Genomic DNA, 16151 nt, shown 5'->3' with positions numbered 1-16151 from the left:
ATCAATGGCCATGAGTACCATTCACAGAGAGTTGGGGAATGGCTGCAATCACAGCATTGTAAGATGGCGAAAGATGTACCCTTAGGCCCCCTCCTCGATTCAGAGATGGTCTTTCCCTTTTCACGTAAATGGCCTCCTTGACTCCGCGCTCAAACCAGCATTTTTCCCTGTCCAGGATGTGTACATCCTCATCGTTGAAAGAGTGTCCACTGGCCTGTAGGTGTAAATAAACTGCAGAGTCCTGGCCTGATGAGGTTGCTCTTCTGTGTTGTGCCATCCGCTTCGCTAGAGGTTGTTTGGTTTCCCCGATGTATAAATCCTGGCAATCCTCCTGGCACTTAACAGCGTACACTATGTTACTCTGTTTGTGTCGGGGGGACCCGATCCTTGGGGTGGACCAATTTTTGGCGCAGCGTATTTTGGGGTTGAAAAGCCACAGAGACCCGGTGTTTAGAAAACTACATACTCCCATATGTGTCAGGAGTATCGGAACAGTTGAGACGCATGTAGCGAAAACCTGTAGTGATCCTATATGTGTCAGGAGTATCGGAACAGTTGAGACGCATTTTTTCTAAACACCGGGTCTCTGTGGCTTTTAAACCCCAAAATACGCTGCGCCAAAAATTGGTCCACCCCAAGGATCGGGTCCCCCGACACAAACAGAGTAACATAGTGTACACTGTTAAGTGCCAGGAGGATTGCCAGGATTTATACATCGGGGAAACCAAACAACCTCTAGCGAAGCGGATGGCACAACACAGAAGAGCAAACTCATCAGGCCAGGACTCTGCAGTCTATTTACACCTACAGGCCAGTGGACACTCTTTCAACGATGAGGATGTACACATCCTGGACAGGGAAGAACGCTGGTTTGAGCGCGGAGTCAAGGAGGCCATTTACGTGAAAAGGGAAAGACCATCTCTGAATCGAGGAGGGGGCCTAAGGGTACATCTTTCACCATCTTACAATGCTGTGATTGCAGCCATTCCCCAACTCTCTGTGAATGGTACTCATGGCCATTGATCAGTGTTCTTTGATCAGTGGGTTTTGGTCAGTGATTGTTGATCAATGGTCATGGGAATTTGCATAATTATGATTAAGGAACTGACCTCACAGCCCATTGTTCCTTCAGTGGGCTGGTTTCAGTCATTATGCAAATGTACTGTTTATAAGGTTTGGGGAAACCTGCAGTCAGCTGAGACTGAAGAAGTCACTTGGATGAGTGACAAAACGTTTCTCCCACAAAACACTACGTCCAGATGAACAGATTCAACTTTTGGAGATTGTGATCCAGTGATTTCAGTCCTGCATGATCAGGCTGATGTTTGCACAGAGCAGATAATGAAGTGAATGTTTTTGCACATTGGTAACAGTGAAACAGTTTATTTACAGTGTGGGATCATTTGTGTTCGGAGTATGAACTGAGATTCCTGAAGCTCTTGTCACACTGGTCACAGCTGAAGTTCACTTCCATGTTTGTACGTTCATGTTTGTTACAATGACCTGATTGTGAGCTTTTGTCACAGTGTCTGCACTTGTATGGTGTCTCTCCTGTGTGGATTCGCTTATGCTTTTTCATTAAGCTCATGTGCAGTGGTGAAGGATGACCCACACTGGTCACAGATGTGCTTTTTGACCCCACTGTGGAAGAGGTCATGTATTTCAATGTACTTGGGGTGTGGGAGCCTCTCACAAATTCTTTACAGTAGTTCATTTTGACTCCAGCGTGGCTACGTTGATGTGTTTTTAGGTCCCATTGATGATTGGAAGTTTTTCCACAAAGGTCACAGAAAAACGCTTTCCCACCACCACAGTGACGACAGGGTTGAGAACTGGATCCATGTGCTTTGCTCCACTTCTAAACAAAGACAGTGTAAGTCAGAGAATTCCTTCAATGTTTTTATCCTGAACGATGCCTTAAATAAGGAGCATTTCTGCCAACGTCCAATTAAATTTTACTGTTTACATTATAACACTCAGCTTACCAGACAAAGATGACTCTTCATTTTTCCAAACAGTTCATTCAGTATAATTCCACAAGTTTACTCATCAGACTTGTTCCAAACAATCAGGTTAAAATCAATACATCCTCACAGTAACTGCACTAGTAGAGTTACTTTCTGGTGTGGATCTGTTGGTGTTTTTTCAGGTGATGTGGAGCTTTAAAAGTCTTCTCACACAGGTCACATTTATAAGGTCTCTCCTCAGTGTGGGTAAACATGTGTATTTTTAACTGTGCATCTGTTGTAAACGGTTTTCCACACTGATCACAGCAGTAAACATCATTTCCAGTGTGAATCCGTAGGTGAATATTTTGGTAGTGTTTGTCGCTGAAACTTTTTCCACAAAAGTCGCAGCTGTATGCCTTAATTCCAGAGTGGGTAACTAGATGCCTCTGTAAGTTGCTACTTTGAGCAAAGGCTTTACCACACAACTCACAGCTGTAAGGTTTAAATCCACTGTGGATGAGTTGGTGTGTTTCTAAGGTTTGAGCCATTGAAAAAGACTTTCCACACAAGTCACAGCTGTAAGGTTTAACTCCACTGTGGATGAGTTGGTGTCTTTTTAAGTTTTGAGCCCGGTTAAAAGACTTTCCACACAAGTCACAGCTGTATGCTTTAACTCCACTGTGGATGACTTGGTGATTTTTTAAGCTGTGAGCCAGGGAAAAAGACTTTCCACACAAGTCACAGCTGTAAGGTTTAACTTCACTGTGGATGACTTGGTGTTTTTTTAAGTCTCCAGCCCAGACAAAGGACTTTCCACACAAGTCACAGTTGTAAGGTTTAACTCCACTGTGGATGAATTGGTGTTTTTTTAAGTCTCCAGCCCAGACAAAAGACTTTCCACACAAGTCACAGCTGTATGGTTGAACTCCACTGTGGATGAGTTGGTGTTTTTTTAAGTCTCCAGGCCAGGCAAAAGGCTTTCCACACAAGTCACAGCTGTACGGTTTAACTCCACTGTGGATGAGTTGATGTGTTTTTAAGCCTCCAGTCTGGGTAAAAGACTTTCCACACAACTCACAGCTGTAAGGTTTAAATCCACTGTGGATGAGTTGGTGTGTTTTTAAGCCTCCAGCCTGGGTAAAAGACTTTCCACACAAGTCACAGCTGTAAGGTTTAACTCCACTGTGGATGAGTTGGTGTGTTTTTAAGTCTCCAGCCCGGGTAAAAGACTTTCCACACAAGTCACAGCTGTAAGCTTTAACTCCACTGTGGATGAGTTGGTGTGTTTTTAAGTCTCCAGCCTGGACAAAAGACTTTCCACACTCATCACAGCTGTAGGTTTTCTCTCCCTTTCTTCTGTGACGTTTGTTGACCTCCTGAGAGCGCTGACTTCTCGCTCCATGTTGGTCCTGCAGTGACAGAGATACAAACAGAGGCAGTGAGTGAAATGCAGTCGTGGAACAAACTGAAACTCTCTCCACTAGTGGAATCAAACATGTCAAAAAACACATTGTAGGTGTGTTACCATCACCTTCTAGAGAAATTATCACATTTCAATGATGTGCTACAATGAGAGTTGTAATGAAAAATACATATTGAAGAAATATTGATCAGCTGAGAAAATCTTTTACTCATAAAAAATTTTGAGTTCAACTGATGATATTGTTGTTTCAATGTGTGCTGATAAAAATGATCTTTGTATTTTCTTATAACCTCTGAGTTTTTTGTTTGTGAATGCAGATTGTGAATGTATGGAGGAGCCCAGGATGGAAAAGAAAAAGCTGCTGTTAATAGGTCTTGATGCATTCTCAATCATCCAGGAAAGTAAATCTCCAAAAGTTGAATCCGTTCATCTGGACGTAGCGTTTTGTGGGAGAAACGTTTCGTCACTCATCCAAGTGACGTCCAGATGAACGGATTCAACTTTTGGAGACTGCTGTTAATAGTTTTTTAAAAACCAACTAGCTGTGCACACAGTTTCAATAACAGTGTAACTGTGATATTTTTCTTACCTTTTGTGTTGAAGTCATTGTTTCCTCTGTAGTGGCTGAGCTGAGTCCAAATGGCTGAAATTGTTCCTCTGCTGCTCCACCAGACTCTTCTCCTCCTGTTACTCAGCTGGGACACAAAAAGTATATATATGTATATTATTCCTGATAAAATATATATATTTACTCCATAAAGCACCCCTCCATTAGTCAAACCCATCTATTTTCTGATTGGATAGTTAAATTTGTGATTTACATGACATTGGCCAATCAGATGAAAAGTAGGGTCAAAATTCGTACTTGTAACTTGCAGAGTTTCACGCGTATTTTTTGGCTAAGTCCACACACAAATCTTTTTTACGCACACACAAATTCTTTACACAAATAAATCCTGATATAGAAGTACAAAACTGATTAACAAGTACAAAATATTTATGACCACAATTTGAGCCCATAATTGTGGGATATATGGGACCACGAAGCGTGCACCAGACCACGGTTTATATTTGGGGAAATCGACGACGCATTTGGAGTACACTTCGGATTGGGACAGCCATCATCGCATGGCGGTGATGTAATCGCACTCAAAATGCGTACTTCAAGCATGCAGTTTCTAAATTGGAACACAGCCATAATCTGTGCGTGGACAGAAGAAGTGTCAGACAGACTCGGACAATTGACTGATTAACATGTGTTCTATTTTGTGAACGGTTCATAAAAAGGCATTCCCTGTGAGTATACACTATTGTTTGGCACTTTATGTTAATTAATAGCAGTTACGTATATGCAGTATTACGCAGGCTAATTTATGGTTTTAGGCAGTTATTGGCTGTTAGCATTAGCACTTGTTTATGCAGTTCGTCACGTGATTACTAACATAATTACTGATGTCACGAGAGGGGGCGTGGCCAGGATTTTCGGTTGAGGTGCCATGTTTCTGGGCCAAACAAAGCGCAAGCAAAAGAGGACCGAAAGCACACGGATAACACCCGCTATGGTTCGTACTTGCTGTGCGGTCGGTTGTAATGTTAGATCGCACGGCCGGCAAGGGAATAAGGTTGAAAATGGTTTATCTTTTCATTCTTTCCCCACTTGGACACAACATGAGGCAGTTCATGTATCGGATGTTACCAAAAGAAGGCGTCTAGTCTGGATAGCAGCTGTGAGACGAGCTGATATCCAGTTCTCTTCCATCTCCAAATATGTGTTGGTGTGCTCCAGACATTTTCATTCCGGTAAGTTATAGATATGTTCATATTAGGGCTGTGCGATATGACCAAAATCTCATATCCCGATATTAAGACATCTATTGTCCGATAACGATATAAATCTGTAAATTCTGTGAATCTCGGGCAGCTCGACTTGCGTGAAGTGTTTCCAGCTGGGCGTCACGTACCTGGAGTCGAGTGTTTTAACTGATGCATGAAACAATACATTTTTAGACATAAGTTGTAACGGCCGCCGTTTTCTTTGTGAGTATTTATTACACAGCGTGCTGCGGGGAAAAGCCTGTTCTAACGTTTGAGGCTAAGGTTTATTTTTTAGCACCTGGCGGCTCTTTTTTGCTTCTCATCGTAAATACTCTGCATCTTTCACGTGATTCAGTTTATTTTGAAAAGTCTCAACAGGATCTTGAGCTTTATTGTGAAAGGTTTATGTGGAAAATAAACAAGCGGACACGAGGTGGTTTTACCGTCGTTGTTGCTAACGACAACGCATAAAAACAAGCGCTTGTCCGTCTGTAGTGTGGTTATATTAAATATAAGAGAAAGAGAGAACTTTAGGAAATTAATATAGCCACTACAGTGACCATCAAAACAATGAAAAAATATTGCCGTAAACAGTTTATTTTGCGACACCACGAAACAAACGATAGCGTAAAATGAAACGATAGACGTTTTTATATCGTCATCCGATATATATCGTTATATCGAACAGCCCTAGTTCATATCACTCTTTATCCGGTCTTTAAGTCTGACGTCACTAGCCGTGTCTGGGTTCAAACTTCGCTGCAGGTCCATGAATCACATGATCACTGTGGCATCGCTGAGAGTTGAAAACCTATCTAAAGTCTTTCATCCATAATAAAATGATCAGCGTTCTTAATGATCGGCAAAGTGTGTTTCTGGAATATTATGTTTTTGTTGCTGCAAGTGGTTTTTATGCAATTTTTGCAAAGCTATATGTGGAGGTAAACTGTGACCTAGGACAAGCTGAACTCCTCCAGTTTCATATGCAAAAAAATTTATTGCGCTGGCTTACGTGGTTGCAGTTCTACAGGGATTTAAAAATAGTTACACAAAACGGAGCGTGCCCACTCCGATCGGCTTTATAGGGTTAAAGAAAACAAAAATATTAAAATCATGATGAACATTTGGAGTGGTGATTTCTATAACTTTGTGTATATAATTTGGCATTTCTTACTGATGTAGGCAAAAAATGAATACATGATATAATTTCATTCAGTTCAAAGGTTTATTTGCAAGACGCACAAACAGACACAATAGAAAGTTACAAATGTATTGTGCATGAAAATGAATTCAAACGTGGTGCAGATGTGTGTCACAAGTTAATCTGGCTATAGGCTATGGCACTTGGCCAGAGGGGTTGCTAGTTGACTCGAATCTAGTGGTGTGCGATACTGCATATTTTGGTATCAACCCGATACCAAGTAAATACGGGCCAGTATCGCCGATATTGATACCAATACTTTTAAATAAATAAGGTGGATGCGCCATTTAATTGCTAAATCTCAATTAATTTTCATGACCTTAAGTGTTTTTTGTGATGTTTCCTTTTTTATTATTAAATAGTGAAAACTAGTGGTGCAACGGCTCACGGTTGATCCATAACCCGAACCGAGCCCGCTCCACGGTTCAGCACGCACGTGATCCGAAGATTCAAAAAAAAAAGTATGTGTATGGTAGTCAGTCTGTCAAGTGGTAGTTATGGCCAACGCTAGTGGTCCAAGTGAGGAGCAGAGGAGTTTGCGGTATTTTCTCAGCCCTTTGCTGCCCAATTCGACCGAGCTAAAGCTATTACAAAAGCTATTGGAGTGTTTAGCTGCAGACATGAGGCCGTACTCCATTGTGCAAAACAAGGGGTTTAAACTAAGATGAACGTGCTTGAGCTACGCTATGATATCCCATCCACTTCAGTGATAAAATTGTTCCAAGCATGTAAGAGCACAAGTTTAACATTATGGCTGAACTGTCCCAGGCTTCTTCTGTTGCCCAAACTACAAATGGGTGGACCTCCAGGGCAACGGAAAGCTACGTGACCGCTCACTATATCACAGCGGAGTGGTAGATATAAAGTTCTGTACTGCCCTATATTGCACCTTAATTTGTTTTTATATAAGTGTGTGGAATGAGTCTTGAGTTGAATGCTTTTTAATAGGCAAATAAATATCTAAATAAGTAAATGGTGAGTCAGATTTTTGTCTTTTTTTTCTTTTTTTGCTGATTCGAAAATTGATCCGAACCATGACTTAAAACCGTGATCGGATCCGAACAGTGAGATTTTTGATCTGTTGCACCACTAGTGAAAACCCAGGACATAATAAGGACAAAGTATATAATTAAAAAGAAAATGCTTTATTAGTGTGGCTGGTCTGTAATGCTGCTGCAGGTGAGATGGACTCACCAGCACCACATCTATAATCATACCTCACTGGCTTAAAACCTGTGCTCTGCTTCTGTTGTTGTTGGTGATGTGTACGGCTGGCAGCGGGAGAGCTGCAGCCCTTGAATGTACTGTTACAGCAACTGTGATTATTGGTAGAGATGGAACGATACCACAAATTTGGATATCTGCCGATACCAATATGAATCCGATATAATGTATTCTATAATCAATAAAACTGATTTTTTTTTTTTAAATCTTGCTGCAGGAGTAGGAGTAGGTTCAGCCGGATGGTTCCCCGGGCTCAGTCGGGTGAAGGGGGTAAGTGGCGGGGTGTGTTCAGAGCCCTGCATGAAAACAAGGACACTAACCATGGTGGACCAAGCTCAGGTAAGATTTTTTAGGTTTCAAGGATACAGTCATTTGCACTGTTCGGTAAGTTACTTTAAATTAGTAACTTAGTTATATTACTAGTTACTTCTATGAAACGTAACTCAGTTACTTCAAGTTACTCATTACTTTCAAAGTAACTAGTTACTACGGAAAGTAACTTTGCTTTTACTCAGAATTCTCTTGTTAATGTGTTGCTTCTGTAACTGGACACCCAGCAAGATTGCCAGTCTTCTAGCTTGCTTACTTGCCACACGTCCACTGTGCCACCTACCAATAGAAAGGAAAAAATTATGTGCATTTTTCTACGATAGAAATCCCACGCCTGGACCGTCGTTGACCGCCTCCATGATTCTAGCCTACGTCACAGCGTCATGTGCACTTTTTACATCCAACACAAAAACTGCAGTCGTGGTGCTTTCGATTAAATAAAACCAGAAATTCTGCCTTCCGAACAGGAAGATGTAGGTAACACCAGACTGCAGATGAGCTGCATACATGGCTGGACTGGGAGAAAAAAATCGGCCCGGGCATTTTGACTAGAGACATAAAGTCTTTGAATGAAAAGAAAGCAAAACTTTGCTAGATTCACCCCTGCACAGTTACCAGCTGTCAGCTACAACAACAACAAAAAAAAAAAAGGATCCTGGTGTTATTTGTCTCTCAGAAACAGTTCATAACTTCCCTTCAACCCATTCATGTCACCTAAAAGGCAAACCTGTTTCTCCATCACCTGTTCAGCTCTGATGATTCAGTAAGGACATCTCCTGGTTTCATCTTTATGTTTTCCTCTCACCACATATCCAAACCGATATCATGACCAGCAGCTTTTACAGCTGTGGCTCCAGCAAACATCAGCTGATACTAGAAAGTAATATTAAATCAATTCTAACAACAGCTGATCAAGCTTAAACGTGCTGCTGTTGTTTAGCGCGACATCCGCTGGTTTCCTCTTTCTGGCGCAAAGTGGGTGATAAACAAACAAGAGAGAAAAGCCGATCAGCTGATCATTGATCAGTTTCATGATTGAAGTAGAAACAGGAGAGAGAGGGGAGAGAATGAGAGAAGAGGAGGCAGCTGTGCAGCAAAGACAGAAAAACTCCAGCTTTGTCTTTTTCATTGTAGTTGAAGTCCGGGACAAACTGTGTTCCTTTTCACCTCAGTACGAAACGCGCAATATTTTCTCTGAATACGAGACGATTCTGAAAAGAAAAGAAAACTTCTCCCTAGTGTCATAGGCACTGTTATAAAGTCACAAACACATCACAACTCCCTCCCTATTTGTTTCCATGTACATTCCTGTGTTAAGCTGCCAATCTGTTATACACAAACATTAATATAATATTAAATATAACTAATATTTAGAGTTCAGTTATTGATGTCATGAAAAAAAGTAATTTATATATTCAACTTGAAGCTCCACACACTAGTTTGTGTCATTATCCAGATGTACTTAAGCATGATTACAAAGTTTTACAATCATTCCAAAACTCTGTCCTGAAAGTTTCCACTTTCTTTTTAGTATCAGACATACTGAGACAATATTCGGGATAAATAACCATGAAAACAGCTCCAGAGAAAATACCAAACTATACCCAATTTACAGTACTATACTTTGAATAGTCTCATCTTTGAGCTTAGAATAAAGGGAAACTATAAGAGGTGAGAGGGATATTTCACTGGATTCTGACTCTGGGTGACCCCAACTCCTTACCCTTTCACCCACAGCCAAGATTACTGAACAGTTTCTGAGAAAATTAATCCTAAACTTTATACAAATAACCGTACTCTTAATATTCACATCTTTGAGCTCATTTTAAAGGAAAACTATAGGAGGTGACACAGATTTCACTGGTTTCTGACTCTGGGCCATCCCCACTCTTTACCCTGTGACGCACAGCCAAAATTAATGTACAGTTTTTAGAGAAAATTAATACTAAACGTTACCCAAATTACATTACTGTACTTTGAATGAATGCCCTAGAGTCAGGATCTAGTGAAATATCTCTGTCACCTCTTACAGTTTCCCTTTAATCGGAGTTCAAAGATGAAAAACTACAGTAATTTGTGTATAGTTTAGTATTAATTTTCTCTGGAACCATACAGTAATTTTGGCTATGGGGTGGAAGAGGAAGAGTGGGGTTGGCCCAGAGTCATAATCCAGGAAGACATCTGTGTCACCTCTTACAGTTTTCCTTTAATATCAGCTAAAATATGAGAATGTGAATTGCTATAGTGTAATTTCTTGGCAACTATACAGTACATCAATTTTACTTGGTGGGTTATAGTTCAGTATAGTGAGAAGACAATGCTTTTTAAATATGTTATGACTGTGGAGCCACTGTGGAGCTCCACAGTAACCGGATACACGTGACCTCGACAGTAGCCAGAAACACGCATGGATACTGTGAAATTCTTGCAAGTGGATCGCAAAGGTTGGGACAGAGTCTTTATTAAATAAATTTGCCGTTAGTAATTTCATAATTCTAGGAATCGTCTAGTTTTCTTACAATGAACATGTTGCCACTTTTTTGTGTTACAACAACATTCATTCTTATTTTAATTTTTTTTTCATCGTGCTCCATGGCAGAGAAACACACAGATATGCTTTTTCCTGGGCCTGGTTTAAGTAAGAGAGCTGGATTAACGGCTTCTGTGGGCGTGAAGAAAAAAAAAAACACATTTTGCATTAGAATATGATTTATTGTTGGCCTCAGAGACGCAAAATAACGAATACTTCAATACAGTACTTAAGCAGAATTTTCTGGTATCTTTACTTTACTGCTGTACTTTTTTGTGCCTACTGTATACTTCTGCCTCGGACCGGAAGGCGTTGCAGAGGGTCGTGAAAACTGCCCAACGCATCGCCGGAGCACCACTTCCTGCCATAAAGGACATCTACAGGAAGCGGTGTCTGAAAAGGGCTGGGAAAATCATCAGAGACCCCAGTCACCCATCACATGGACTCTTCACCCTCCTGCCCTCTGGGAGGCGCTACAGGAGCCTCCGGACTAAGACCACCAGGTACCGGAACAGCTTCTTCCCCACAGCTGTCAGACTCCTGAACTCTGCCTCCTGACATCTGACCCACGTTAAACTCATGGACTGAACATACACACACCCACAACCACCTACACACACACACACACAATGGACAACCGTACCCTCAAACACACAATAATAACATGGACTGAACCACCACTCACAACCACTAGCACTTTATATAGCCTCTGTAGAAATTATCCACATATCTCACTTATCTTAACTGCACTACTGTATAGTTCTGTGTAAATAATCATTCTGTACATACAATAATTTTTAATCCTACAACTGTTTATAACTTGCATAGTTCACATTTCTGTATAGCTGTATATCTCATATTTCTGTATAGTTTTTTATTTCATATTCTGTATAGTTTTTTTCATATTTATATCCTGTTCATAGCCTGTACATAGCTTGTACTCACTACAGCCTGTACATACTTATAGTTATAGAATATTCATAACATACTTCATACCGTGTACATTATAACATACCATAATAGACCCATTTCTGTAATATACTTACATATCTATATTATTGCTAATATATATTGTAATATATCTATATCATGGCTAAAGCACTTCTGGATGGATGCAAACTGCATTTCGTTGCCCTGTACCTGTGACATGTGCAATGACAATAAAGTTGAATTCTATTCTGTTCTATTCTTTATACTTCTACTTCTCACATTTTAGCACACGTATCTGTACTTTGTAATCCCTACATTTGTAAATCAGCCCCCCGCACGCGTGCTTTGGACGCAAGATTACTTCAGAATTTTGTACATAAATTATATTTTAGACCCTGTACTTCTTACTTCCACTTGACTAAAAAGTCGAGTCAATGCTTCTACTTTTATTTGATTATTTTTAAACAGAGGTATCTAAACTGTAGTAAGGAACGTGTGTACTTGTGACACCTTTGGTTAGCGTCAACACTGTAAATTTCGTCACAAAAAGATTCATATATTTATCAACACTTCTATTCGTTATTCTATTCTGTACGCTTTTTTTATTGCCCAGATTTTAGTTAGCCCCTGTTCAATTGACTGTTATATGTCAATAGAAACATATCTCACAAATTAAAGTGTCTTGTTAAATATTTGGGGGGGGTTCAAGAATTTTCTTCCCAAATCTATTACATGCCAACTGTAAATTGTTATTTCAGCTAAAACCTTAACTTAAATGTCTATATGGTGTTTATCTGTTTTAGATGCACACATCAATCTGGAATTTGGGCTTAAAGCCAGAATTGCAGCAATGCAACACGTGTTGCAGAGGACTCTTTCACTGCCCTCTGTGCCCCACTTTCAGCCCTGCTGTAAAGACTGAGGAGCATCTAAGTGTGCATATAAAAAATGCTTTGTATTTCAACGGTATGTTTGTATTAAATATACTTTATAGTTATAAATATGCACTTTTTTAAACACTTCTGCAGTATCTTTGTTGACTTAAAAGTTGCTGTTGACATTGTACAGTTCAGTGCATTCATCTGCAACAAAAATAGTGTTTTTATAAAATATATTTTATTTACTTTTCACCACTTTTCTTGACATAACTTTTGTGACCCACACCATTTTGCTTTCATTATTGAGGTTGGCTTGGATGTTTTTGTTAACATGTACAATCTGATTGTTAGATAAATTGATTGCATTCTATACAACTACATTTAAATTACATGTTGTTGTTTGTTTGTTTGTTTGTTTATCTCTTACAGATAAAATGATATGCCGGTGCAGACTGCCTTGTAGGACAACAGGACGCTTTTGTAAGATTACAATCATACGGCGTGGGGATATGGCATTTATTGTCTTGTCAGCATTCTTCAATGCCAAGTCAGCCACCATCATCAGGACTGCTCCCCACTGAACTCTTCAAGGAGCCCCGTCTCCCCCCCCCCCCCCCAAGGTTTTGTCTTCGGTATCTGAACCATTTTCTGAATGATTTTTTTTTATAACTTTGGTGAGAGTTCATATAAAGAATACTTAAAAATAAAATTGTGTTTCAGACTGATGCTCAGAGGATGGACATCATAGTTCTCCCTCTCTGGACACCTGGTCATTTCCAGTTGTGTGTAAGTCTTGTTTTTTGACACATACAAACTGTTAGAATTTTGCTATGTGTCTGAGATGTATTCAAGCTTTTATGACGCAGTTTCAAAAGTCTTTGATTGTGATCCCTTGCAATGACATTGTTTTCAAGTTTGAAGTCATGGCTAACTGTCTTTTAGGTACTGAAGCCACCTAAAAGAGAAATCCTCTTTCTTGACCCATTATACACAAAGGCAGGATTTGGTGGCCAACAATATGTTTCACTTTTGAGGTCACATTTTTATAAGCATTTTTGGTTTGTTCCAGAGTTTTCAGGAACCTGTTCAGTGTTCCAGGTTAAGTGCATCCCCAGATCATGTTCTGCTGATCTTGAGTGTTCACACATACAGTACACTCACATGCTTTTTTTTATAAACTATATCAGCATGATGCTTCAACATTTTATTCTATTTCTCATCTTCACATTCTGATCAAGTCAGTGATGCTGTCTTTAGATGAGTTTCAGACATAAATAGGGTCTTCAAATGTTCTAGTTTAACATAAAACACCATTAAATAGTAGTTTGTAAAATATGCCAACCTGAAATTAAAGCTGAAAATGCTTAATTTTGACCAACTGTGAGCATGTGACTGTACTTTTTCATTTTGTTATGCTGTTTTGTTGAGGTCGTGTTCCTAAGGCCTGTAGTTACAGTTGGTGCTATTAGCAATAAACATTTCACACCCATCATGATGATGTCTGTTAACTTGTGAATGTAACTGTCTTGAAAAAAAGGAATCTTGCAGTGAAGCTCATTCCCGGGCAGTGGTCAGAAAAAAAGAGCTTTGACTTGAAGGTATGTGCTAGTTTAAGTGTATGGTGAACAATATGAATTACGCTAGTCTTCTTTTAAAGGATTTTATTAACGAGCCTTTATTTTCAATGTAATACAGGGTTTTTCAAGCCAAGACTATGGAGTTGACTGTGGGATCTTCATGCTGATGATAATTTTTCTCTTCTCTTCTTGAGATTCATACAGAAGCTAATTTAAGCTTCTAAAAAATTGACATTTTTATTTTTTCTTCCAAATAGTCTGCTCTGTACGTGGCACTGGATGCACCATTTGACTATACTATAGTAAGTATCCTATTTACTTTCACAGAAATGGAGTCTTGAATCTTTTGAAAGTTGTTAAATATGTTTCATATTAATATTTTACAGTCAGACATGCCCTACTTGCGTAAATGGTGGTGCTTGCTGTTGATGGAGAACTTTGATCTCAGGAGGTATTTATATTTTGACTTCTGTTCTATGTTGTGCCAAAGTTTACACACTTTAACAATATCAAAATTTTCTGTTAAGCTCTGGCAAGCTATTTGCACACTGGAGAGAGGAAGCCAAAGCTGTGCTTGAAGGACAACACGTGCCCATTTTCAGACTGAAAAAGCGCACATTCCAGGAAGTCAGTCAGGTCAGTATTCACTTTAAACAGTAGTGTAATTACATGGTTAGTGACATTTGAATAACTGTTAAAAAACTGTTCTGCAACAGAGAAATAGCTATGTTTTTATCCCCATTTGCCTGACACAGGAGGAAGCAGTTGTTGAAGATCTGCGTCCTGCTGTGCAGTGGGTTGTCCAAAATAAGGCACTTTTCCGTGGACACGTAACAATGCCAAAATATCTGTCCTTAAATCAAGGGGACCAGCAGAAGGTCTTAAAAGACATGTCAGAGGAAGAAGACACTGGAGCAAGGGACTTGTTCCTCTTTGTTTTTCAGTTTGCAGAGGACATGGAGCTCTTTTTGAAAGCATGTGCTTATTCAATTCAATTCAATTCAGTTTTATTTATATAGCGCCAAATCACAACAAAAGTCGCCTCAAGGCGCTTTATATTGTACAGTAGATAGCACAATAATAAATACAGAGAAAAACCCAACAATCATATGACCCCCTATGAGCAAGCACTTTGGCGACAGTGGGAAGGAAAAACTCCCTTTTAACAGGAAGAAACCTCCGGCAGAACCAGGCTCAGGGAGGGGCGGGGCCATCTGCTGCGACCGGTTGGGGTGAAAGAAGGAAAACAGGATAAAGACATGCTGTGGAAGAGAGACAGAGATTAATAACAGATATGATTCGATGCAGAGAGGTCTATTAACACATAGTGAGTGAGAAAGGTGACTGGAAGGGAAAAACTCAATGCATCATGGGAATCCCCGGCAGCCTACGTCTATTGCAGCATAACTAAGGGAGGATTCAGGGTCACCTGGTCCAGCCCTAACTATATGCTTTAGCAAAAAGGAAAGTTTTAAGCCTAATCTTGAAAGTAGAGATAGTGTCTGTCTCCCGAATCCAAACTGGAAGTTGGTTCCACAGAAGAGGGGCCTGAAAACTGAAGGCTCTGCCTCCCATTCTACTTTTAAATACTCTAGGAACAACAAGTAGGCCTGCAGTGCAAGAGCGAAGTGCTCTAATAGGGTGATATGGTACTACAAGGTCATTAAGATAAGATGGGGCCTGATTATTTAAGACCTTGTATGTGAGGAGCAGGATTTTGAATTCAATTCTGGATTTAACAGGAAGCCAATGAAGGGAAGCCAAAACAGGAGAAATATGCTCTCTCTTTCTAGTCCCTGTCAGGACTCTTGCTGCAGCATTTTGGATTAGCTGAAGGCTTTTCAGCGAGTTTTTAGGACATCCTGATAATAAAGAATTACAGTAGTCCAGCCTGGAAGTAATAAATGCATGAACTAGTTTTTCAGCATCACTCTGAGACAGGATATTTCTAATTTTAGAGATGTTGCGCAAATGGAAGAAAGCAGTCTTACATATTTGTTTAATATGTGCGTTGAAGGACATGTCCTGGTCAAAAATGACTCCAAGGTTTCTCACAGTGTTACTGGAGGCCAAGGTAATGCCATCCAGAGTAAGAATCTGGTTAGATACCATATTTCTAAGATTTTCAGGGCCGAGTACAATAACCTCAGTTTTATCTGATGAGCAGGGACTAAGGGTCAGTGCTATGTTTGACATGTAATGGACAAATGAAGGCACTGGCTGTGTTTGCTTGTTTGTTTAATATGTTGTTGTTGTTGTTTTTTGTTTTGTTTTTGCATAGTACAAAATTCCAA

The 16151-nt window shown here is 39.9% G+C and overlaps 2 protein-coding genes and 1 long non-coding RNA gene across 4 annotated transcripts; 1 reads left to right on the top strand and 2 right to left on the bottom strand.

The window, feature by feature from the left end:
* Positions 1-1351: 1351 nt before the first annotated feature.
* On the bottom strand, positions 1352-2548 carry LOC112846452 (uncharacterized). Its single transcript, XR_003219418.1, has 2 exons — positions 1986-2548; positions 1352-1858 (listed from the first exon to the last, which is right to left on the bottom strand). It is a non-coding gene; the product is annotated as an uncharacterized LOC112846452 (long non-coding RNA).
* Positions 2549-2623: 75 nt separating this feature from the next.
* LOC112846018 (zinc finger protein 737-like) lies at positions 2624-3235 on the bottom strand (the record flags this gene model as incomplete). The annotated part of the gene is made up of 1 exon (XM_025905230.1): positions 2624-3235. A coding segment is annotated over one exon (612 nt), but the record flags the coding sequence as incomplete, so codon positions are not given.
* A 7681-nt stretch (positions 3236-10916) lies between these two features.
* Positions 10917-14959, top strand: LOC112846450 (uncharacterized). Of its 2 annotated transcripts, XM_025905975.1 has the most exons (11): positions 10917-10975; positions 12206-12368; positions 12710-12912; positions 13001-13066; positions 13223-13314; positions 13818-13878; positions 13976-14026; positions 14115-14159; positions 14244-14308; positions 14385-14493; positions 14613-14959. In XM_025905975.1, exons 4-11 carry the CDS (start codon positions 13016-13018, stop codon positions 14874-14876), a joined length of 738 nt encoding a protein of 245 aa, XP_025761760.1. In that variant the 5' UTR covers positions 10917-10975; positions 12206-12368; positions 12710-12912; positions 13001-13015; the 3' UTR covers positions 14877-14959. The 2 variants fall into 2 exon arrangements, with proteins under 2 accessions (XP_025761760.1, XP_025761761.1); XM_025905976.1 differs by lacking the exon at positions 10917-10975 and having other exon boundaries at positions 11654-12368.
* Positions 14960-16151: the final 1192 nt, after the last annotated feature.

The sequence above is a fragment of the Oreochromis niloticus genome, linkage group LG3 (genome assembly GCF_001858045.2).
Source record: "Oreochromis niloticus isolate F11D_XX linkage group LG3, O_niloticus_UMD_NMBU, whole genome shotgun sequence".
In the NCBI taxonomy this organism is placed as follows: Eukaryota; Metazoa; Chordata; class Actinopteri; order Cichliformes; family Cichlidae; genus Oreochromis; species Oreochromis niloticus.
Note: the sequence above shows the minus strand (reverse complement) of the source record. Positions and strands in the feature narration are given on the sequence as shown.

Bases quoted from the DNA above. Each gene is read 5' to 3' on its own strand.
- LOC112846450 (XM_025905975.1), top strand. From the start codon at position 13,016: ATGGACATCATAGTTCTCCCTCTCTGGACACCTGGTCATTTCCAGTTG. The intron at 13,879-13,975 runs GTATGTGCTAGT...AATGTAATACAG, and splicing joins AAAAGAGCTTTGACTTGAAG to GGTTTTTCAAGCCAAGACTA. The intron at 14,027-14,114 runs ATAATTTTTCTC...TCTTCCAAATAG, and splicing joins GTGGGATCTTCATGCTGATG to TCTGCTCTGTACGTGGCACT.